This window comes from Sinocyclocheilus anshuiensis, unplaced genomic scaffold (genome assembly GCF_001515605.1).
Source record: "Sinocyclocheilus anshuiensis isolate Anshui unplaced genomic scaffold, SAMN03320099.WGS_v1.1 scaffold299, whole genome shotgun sequence".
Taxonomy (NCBI): Eukaryota; Metazoa; Chordata; class Actinopteri; order Cypriniformes; family Cyprinidae; genus Sinocyclocheilus; species Sinocyclocheilus anshuiensis.
The window spans coordinates 1,063,864-1,072,977 of record NW_015552565.1 but is presented as its reverse complement, the minus strand read 5'-3'; the positions used below and the strand labels follow the sequence as shown (position 1 = coordinate 1,072,977).

Genomic DNA, 9,114 nt, shown 5'->3' with positions numbered 1-9,114 from the left:
ACCTCATCACGGTTCCCCTCCAGGACGATTCTGCGAGCTCCGGACCATCCCGTGACCCCCTCCCCCAGCCCGGCAATGCTCCTCCCCCTCACCATCACCCAGGAGACTATCCAGGTCAGCCTGTTGTGACCCATCCACATCACATGATGGCACCTCCTCAGCAGCACTACGGCCCCCCGCCGCCCCCTCCCCCAATCAGTCACCCCATGCCGCACCCAGGACAGGGCTCAAACACACCTCACATGGTTTTTAACCAGGCCCCTCCTCCACTGTCATCTGTTCCCCCTCCCATCACCCCGCCTCCCGGACACCTCATTGGTCAGATGCCCCCCTTTATGAACCATCCTCCTCCAGGGCCGCCCCCTCAGCATGGTGGTCCCCCTGTCAGTGCCCCGCCTCCCCACCATTACAACCCCCAGTTTCCCGAGGACAAGAGCACACTCAGCCCACCATTCAACCAGCCTGGGGGCTTGAGTCCAGGAATGTGGCCGGCACCCCGGGGTCCCCCTCCTCGAATGCAGGGTCCCCCTCCACAGGGACAGATGCCGGGGCCACATCACCCCGATCAGGGCCGCTACAGACCGTATTACCAGTAATAACGTGGTTTTGTTGTTGCTAAATAAAGTGATTTAGTATGTAAACCTGGCAGGGATTCGAAAGTATTTTATAGTCTGAAACAATAAACTGTATAATAAAGATCAGTACTGAATGGTGTTTTAAATCTTCTTGTCGTCAGATTCAAACATTTGCTTTTTAATAATTCAGCCCATACATGCTGCTTTTAGGGGCTTTTGTTGATTGTTGAATGTGTTGTTTCTTGAATGTAATCAAAATGAAATGTACAAATTAAATGTTTTATTGCGTTGGTTATCTAGTATCTCATCTAGTGCCTTAAATTTAATTTGTTTATTAATATGACAAAAAATAACTTTTTGAGTTTCAGTCTTTATTGTCTTTTTTTAGGGGTTCTGAAAGTTGGTCTGAAGACTAATGGAAATAATGTTATTTACAAAAAACACATAACATCATGATTATGTATATCATATATTAAATAGATTATTGGTAATTATGTCTAAAATGTATTCTTTTTCCAGTCTTAATTGGCTGTTTGCCATTTTTGTAAAACCTTCATGTGTCTCATAATACTCTACATATTCACCAACTAAATATACCATTTAATTTTTTATATATAAAATAAAAGGCAGGTAATATGTAGTTCTTTTATTCAATTAAATTTGATTTACAGATGCATTCATTGTAAAATCAGAAGTATTTACATGTTTGGATCGTTTTGTTGTTTCAAAATACATAAAAAAAAAATACTTGGTACATACATAAGTAACATGCATTAATATAATATTGACTAGTTGGTCTGTCCAAAACTCTCGACAGAGAGAGAAAATTGGTTATGAATTTATGAAAAACTTTACAGAAAATGTCTAATCCAACATAAATATACAAATGTAATGAGTAACATAGGCACTGTGGCATACAGTTTTGTTGGAAAGGCGTGGATTCCACAGGAAACGAGCAATCATTAAGTAAATTATTAAAACATTGAAACAAGTACCTTTGTATCGCGTCACGCTCGTCAAGATTTTGATTGGTCGACTAAATAGCGACTTCAGAAATCCACCCGCAGCCCCGACGAACGTTTTGTGCGCTTTAAAAACTAAATACGTTACAGTTTCAGCATTTTTACATTACTTTCCTTGTCCACACATCGAGGAGGAAACATTTTCTGGACTGTAGAGGATAAAGAGCTGGAAATCACCTGTACAGGTAGACTGCTCTCTGAGTGGGAACACGTGCGGCACCAGATGACCATCGAGTAAGTAACTGTGGTGAAGTAGGACCGCTTTTGTTTGTAAGGTAGGAATTGTTTTCATTCATTAGTGATGTCTTAGTCTTATTCAAAACTCAATAGCAAGAAAAAGTAGTCTAAATCAATTACATGTGTAATGCTTCTCCTCGCCCCTTGTGACAGTTTGTCTACCTGTCACTAAACCACAAACAACATGAATTCATTTACTTCCACTAAATCACCAGTAAACATGGTAACAATGAATATATGTTACTGTAAACTAAAATAGTGCTTTCTTCTCAAAACAGCCACTGGCCAGACTGAAATGTAGGCCTACAAAATATGTATTTCAGCAGGGGGTTTTAGCTCACAATCTTCTGTTCCTCACACAGTTATACTGTCTCTCTGAATGACTTCGTAGTTTATGTTTAGATCCTGCAAACATCACAACACAGATAGTCATAGATCAGTATGAATTACTTAGAACCTTGACAGCTGATGGTTGATGTAAGTCAAATATAAAATATTATCTCAATATTTTAATCAAAATGAATCATCTTATGCACCTTTTCTAGTTCTCCATGATCTGGATGCATTTCCAGAATGTGCAACATGGCATCATGTAGTGTGGGCTAAAAGATGGACGTCTTAATCTCGTCATCAAAAAATGAACATCGTTGAAGTTGCTCCATGATGTACACTGTAACGAGACCAGAGTTGTTTTAATGAAGAGGTTTTGAAATAAAATGGCTGGTAATGAGGAAAATTTATTGGAGCTTGTTTTCCATCACACGAAACTATGTAGACGTCAACCTCGATTCGTATAAACTCTTTCAGGGTCTATAAGAAAAAACAAAAAGTATAATTAGGCTAGATCTCAAAAATCAAATCCAGTGGAAATATACAGTACGCTGTATCTCATAGTAAGCTTTTTTACCGCTTTAAGACCCTTGAGAGCAGATATATCGAGAAATGAGACAGCAGAGAAGTCCAGGACCAAACTGTGGATGTTCACGGGAGGGACAGAGATGTTGGCAGGCAATTCTGTGCTCCAGTTCACCTGGATTGGAAGGCCAGAGAAATCAGTGGGCTGGTCCAGACCCTCCACGCTGTTGTCGTCCTCTGAAGTGTCAACTGATGGTTGTCGCACCTTTAGGCCTCTCTAGATCAAAAAAGGATGTCATTATTGGGACCACAGGCATTTCAAATAATACAAGAACTAGTTTTTCTGATTTAATTTTGTGCTATTTATGAGGAGAAAAATGTATACTCATTCTTTCATTCTATTAGTTTACTATTATTGTTACTTTATACTTTTTATGTTTTAGAATAGTCACTAAAGTGGTTGAGGTCACCATTATAAAATAAGTAAAATAATGAATGTAAAAGAAAAAATAATCCATTAAAAATAAAAAATTAAGTTACATTTTTAAAAGTTTTTAAAAAAGATTATTTGAAACATAACAACAAAAGCACCAAAAAGTAAAAAAAAAAATAACATAAATAAATGGGAAGTGGGATAGTATCATTAATTATCCTGTCAAATTGATCCATTAAAAACAAATAAAATAGTAGAGGAGGTAGGATAATGTCCTTTATTATCCTGTCAAACTAATTGTAAAAATAATTTTTAGTGTGTGAAATGTGATCAAATGTCTGATTGGTAGCATATACAAAACAACATAGATAAATTATATCAATAGTAAGGACGTACAGATGAAACCTCCAGTTCCCCATTACGCAACATTTTTCTGATCTTTCGCAGAGCTTTGTTCCTTTTCTTCAACACTTTTAGGGGACTAAAACCCACCTAGAAAAAAAATAAAAATAAAATATTGTCCAGAAATATAACACCCAGCTCTTTCTATACATATCTTTAAAATAAAAAGAAACTTACTGCTTGGACCAGTTTGTCTTTGAAGAAATCGATATTGGCAAAGAAGATGGGTGAGGGAATTTTGAATATTTTCACTCCATCAGGTTCGTAAATCTAAAATAGAACAAAATCACATTAAAACAAGATTTTTTTTTTGTACTTGTACAAGAGAGAAAAATCTAAAGCAGTGGTTTTGAGCTTTTGACTCAAAGTCACCACATTGTCAAACAAAATATTCAGAGGCCCCGGTATTATTGGCTCTGGTATTATTTGCTCTGGTGTTTCTTCTGTATTTATGACAATGATGCTTGTTTTCAAACGTTATTTATTTAGTAATTCCAGAAGAGTCAAGGTTCTGATTCTGAATGTCCTTCAATTAAAACAGTAGTTATTGAGGGGAGGGGGATATATGAAGAGTTCATTTGCAAAAACAGATAACTCTCATGTTTCAACAAATCATGTTTTTTCCTTGTGCATTCCAATTAATCTCAATCAAACTTCAGTTGGGTTATTTTGATTAGGTTAAAAATAACAAAAAATGACAGCTAACTAACACAATAAAAACATGATTACATAATAAAAAAACAATGATTTTTGAAAATAAAAAAAAAACGAAGTTATCTGTTTTTGCAAATAAACTCTTCACATATACATACATACATACATACATATATATATATATATATATATATATGTAATGACAAGCAACTAGAACTCTCTGTTGGTCCATGCTCAATCCTTCAAATCCAGTGATGTTAGCTGGCGGCCCCTCATCAGGCACCAGTCGGGTGACAACAGCACCCACCATTAGACTCAGAATAGGAAAGGCCCCTAAAACACAGTCCAGTTAGAAAGTGCAATGTCATTCACTTATGTACAAGCCTTCACTTCTAATGAATTCACCTTGTGTGATGTTTTATGCACATACATTGAAGGAGTGGTGTAGAAAGTGTTTTCACTCAGAAATTGCTAGTAAATTTCACCTAAGCTACGGCATTAAATTGAATTTTCAAATAGAAATAGTGTTTTGTACAGCATACTCCACTAATCATTGTTTTATTTAACGCTTCAAAAAATAGTTTTTTATGGTGTACCATGTAAATGCATGCATATCACGCACATACTGACAGGTGTCTGGAGGTGCCCAAAAAGAAGTAGATTATTGCAGGGAAGAATGCAGTGTACAGTTCATATCCCGGAGGTAAAGAGGCCAGCAAAGAGAATGCAAGTCCTGATACAAAATAATCCCGTGAGGTGGTGTAATTACACATTTTTATGACGTGTTTCGGTTTTACAGAATTTACAAAGTCTTCCAAAAATGATTTTAGCCAAACACTATGGATGTTAAATGTGATACCTTGTAGCACTGCCACTAGCCCAGTGCTGATGCCTGAAACAATGTCACCCAGCAGCCCTTCTTTGATGTTGTAGTTCTTCATCCATCCAATGATTGGAAGAAGGGAAAGAGCTGCATTCTTTGCACGATTTGTATCACAACTACAGTGCAAACGAGATGAACACAATTCGCTAAAGGTTCCTGTTGGATCAACGCATGATCTCAGTAACATCACAACTTCAAACGTGCTTCTGATAAGATACCATATTTCAGTTTAAAGGACCTGCTGTTATGAATGTATTATTGAATTCTTACGTGAAATAGTATTTCAGATGGTGCCGTAGAGTTCTGCGGTTCCTGTTGATCCTCTCGTGCTGCTCTGCGGAGGAATCCTCTGCAAACAGAGGCCTGACCACCACATAGTGTCTGCCAAAGGGCTGCATTTTGGTTAGTTCGTTTCCAGATGCATCTTGAGTGCTTTATATAGTCTGGTTTGTTGATGAGTGGGTTGTCATTAGTCTTATCACAGATATTATGGGATGTCTTTGCGAGCTTTAATCATTGATGGATTTTATCACATGATTTTTTGAGTCATTCTTCCTTATTTACATGCGTTCTAGAGAAGGAAACAAAAAATAGAGCTGCAGGAAAAAGTATGTGAACTACGTGAATTTGTTATGAATTACTGAATACAAGTCACAATGATGAACTTCTCCATTAAGACTAATGAACATCACAGTTTCAAAAATTGTGATTTTTTTTTTAGAGTGGAGTGACACTCTAACCTACACTTTCAATCTCGTCTCGCCATTTTTAACAGCTTATTTGCTTATTCACATACTTTTTCCATGTCGTGCTGTTAATGTTTCCATTAGCCTATGTACTTAGTGCAGGCATTAAAACGTGCCATTGTTGTGATTTAATTGAATTTTTATGAAATTTTATGACCAATATATGTATTGTGTGGTAAGTCCAAAGGTCCATGTACGTTTCCTGCTACTGTATTTCCTTTGCCAGAATTTGTGATTACTCATATCCAGATTGATTAAATGCTTCTATTTCAAGTGTTGGCTCAGTTACTAAGTCAACAAGTGCACCACATATATTGTGCAATAATCTATTTTTACATGTGTTTCTCTTATATAATTCAAACAGCTTCCATTTTGTGAAATAGAATGAAAATTTGACCAAATAGAACTTGTTCCTGGATCAATATCCTGTGTTTGTCCAGGAACCACATTCCAATCACACAATTATATTTCTATAAACATAATCCTAACCAACACTTGAAATCAGAGAGATTATGTTGTTCAGCCTAAACAAAGCTCTAAACCATAAACTTACAACTAAAATCTGATCAAGAAGTATGATGTTGTTCCAGTATCAGAAAGGATATTCCTTCTTAAATCGTGTTAGGTAATCTATGTTTTACATGTTTCTTTTTCCTTTTTTATGCAGTATGCAATATAAATGTTCCTGTGGCTCAGTGGTAGAGCATTGCATTAGCAGTGCAAAAGGATGTGGGTTTGATTCCCAGGGAACACACATAGGATACTGGTAAAAAATGTATAGCCTGAATGCACTGTAAGTCGCTTTGGATAAAAGCGTTTGCTAAATGCATAAATTATTATTAATTATTATTATTATAATTCAAGTCCTTATGGCCCTTTCCCAGGAAAGAGTGCTGTTTTCCTCCTTATTACTTACTACTGGTATAATAATGAGAATGAACTTAATTGACAGATTAGTCTTGACTTTAATGTAAAATAAATCTAAAATAATAATAATAATAATAGTAATCAATTTAAAAAAAAGTTTCTGCTCTGTTACAGTGTGACTTCACTATTTTCATATTTGAGAAAGTCATCTTTAGTAGCTATAAAATTATTATTTTTTCCATAATATTTTAAGTTACAGATTCTTTATCTTTCCCTCTTCACTTCCTCAACCTGGAGCAAATTACCCTCCTCCATCCCCAGCTCCTCCTTTCGCCACAGTCAGGACTTGGCTTTCTGATATTCCTTGCTAATCAGAGTCCTTTATCTTGAATAAAGTGTTACACTTAAATATCATTAAGAACATTAATGATATCTGCCTTGTTCTGTTCTGTTTACCCTATAGGGGGGTTATTATTGCTACTCTCCCTGCTCATTCATGACAGGCTGCATGGATGGGCAGGGAGTTTTTTGCCCAGAACATAACCATACCGCCAAACCAAACTTTATGCTAAGTATCTATCATTTTGACGATAGTGGTCCTGACAGAACTTGCTTTCTCATACAGATAGTTAATCATTTACAGCTAGGAATTAGATTTATAATGCTTATTACTCCAGTAAAATAAAATAATTAGATCACCTTTGGGTTACGAGTCCAACTCTCTAACCATTAGGCCACGACTCTCCCCCGAGATCTGCAAGTGTCGTCTCAAGTCAGGAAGCACAGTATATTTTAGAAAACATAATTTTTTTATTTTAGAATAAAAATAGTACACATAAAAATACTATTCAAAAAGAAAAATGTAAATATACAAAAGGCACTGATAGTGAACTGATAAGAGTGTTTGTTCACCACAAATCCATTAAATTAGTACATGACACATTGGCATATTCTCAAACTAATTCATTCTGCATGCAGCATAGTACGCAGAATACAAAACTGCTATGTGCTAAATCAAGTAAATTCTTATATACACAGATTTTAAAGTTCAGTATAGTGGAGGTTTCAAGTTGGTTCATTTCAAAACCTTGTCTCTGGTTTGGTGTCTGTTTCGACTTCTATTTTCATATCCTGCAGAAAATAAAGCAGATTAACCCAACTGAGAACTTCAGACATCTCTTCAATAGAAATTATGATGACCTCTTGCTTTAAATGATAGCTTTTAATATTTACTATTTCATTCTTATTTCATATTTTTACAGGTTTAATCCCAGGTGCTTGTTGGGTCACTTACTGCTTGGATTGTCAACCAACTGGATGTGCTGCTGCTATTAACGTGTTGATATTGGTCACTTCCTGAGACCTGTTTGCGTAAGTTCAAATCAGACACACATTTTAACAATGCACTTTTATAATAATGCATTTTAGATAAATGCAACAAATTCATCTTTGAATGAACAAATGAAGCTTGTGCAATCTCCAAATGTTTTCGTCACCTTCTCGCTCACAGTCTTCGGTGGATGAGACTCATGAATGAAGAGCATTGCATCATGGATGGTCAAAAAGAAGATAGACGTCTTGATTTCATCATCAAAAAAATGTACAGTTCCTCAGCTTCTCTATGATATACGCTGGAAACGACATGTCAAAGGTGAGAGTTACTGCACAGCTTTATTATTACATACAGTTAAGTTATATTATAATAGCCGTGGCTTTGTAGATAAGGGAAAACATTGTCAAATACACTACAAATTCCCTTTAACCTGCAATCTGAAAGAAAAAAAAAAGTACTTACGGTCACAGCCTACTATGTAAATGTCAACATTAATGCGTATAAATTCTTTTATGGCCTGTAAACACAAGTGTTTGTGATTCATTAGAGATGTTTTCAGATAATCAAACTAGAATTTCATGCTTTGATTAGCAAAGTTATTTAATTGACACTTTGTTTTCAGAATGAACACAGCTGCCATACCGCTTTAAGACCCTCGAGTGCAGATATATCCAGGAATGAGACCACAGAGAAGTCCAGGATCAAACTGTGGATGTTCACAGGAGGAACTCGGATGTTGGCAGGAAGTTCTACATTCCAGTTCACCTGGACTGGAAGATCTGAATAGTCTGTGGGCTTGTCTAGATCCTCCATGTTGCTTTCATCCTCTGACTCTTCAATGGGCATTGAGCATGTGGCCTGTAGTCCATTCTATAACCGAAAGAAATGTGATGTATATCTAAATGATAAGATTAAGATATCATTTAGGTATCTAAGATGTACAGTAGGTATCAAAGCACTGGATGCAATACAGCTACATTGCATAATCCTTGAGTTTATTGTTATCATGTTTAAGACGTACAGATGTTAAGGTCAGCTCCCCTTTCTTTATCATTTTCTTAATCTTCTTCACTGCCTTCTTCCTCTTCCTCAGGATTCTCAAAGGAT

General features: G+C 36.3%; 2 protein-coding genes and 1 long non-coding RNA gene across 3 annotated transcripts in view; 2 read left to right on the top strand and 1 right to left on the bottom strand.

Moving 5' to 3' along the window:
• LOC107664884 (E3 ubiquitin-protein ligase Hakai-like) overlaps window positions 1-771 on the top strand; it is a 10,262-nt gene extending 9,491 nt beyond the window's left edge. The window contains exon 7 of the mRNA XM_016455572.1: window positions 37-771. Coding sequence (XP_016311058.1) covers window positions 37-596 — 560 coding nt within the window. The 3' untranslated portion in view covers window positions 597-771. The remainder of the gene's footprint in view (window positions 1-36) is intronic.
• A 1,417-nt stretch (window positions 772-2,188) lies between these two features.
• Window positions 2,189-9,114, bottom strand: part of LOC107664888 (chloride anion exchanger-like) — a 22,507-nt gene continuing 15,581 nt past the window's right edge. Inside the window, 6 exon segments of the mRNA XM_016455575.1 lie at window positions 2,189-2,239; window positions 2,371-2,505; window positions 2,591-2,644; window positions 2,742-2,966; window positions 3,519-3,614; window positions 3,702-3,794. Coding sequence (XP_016311061.1) covers window positions 2,189-2,239; window positions 2,371-2,505; window positions 2,591-2,644; window positions 2,742-2,966; window positions 3,519-3,614; window positions 3,702-3,794 — 654 coding nt within the window.
• Window positions 7,952-8,726, top strand: LOC107664891 (uncharacterized). The gene is made up of 3 exons (XR_001631501.1): window positions 7,952-8,045; window positions 8,185-8,325; window positions 8,630-8,726. It is a non-coding gene; the product is annotated as an uncharacterized LOC107664891 (long non-coding RNA).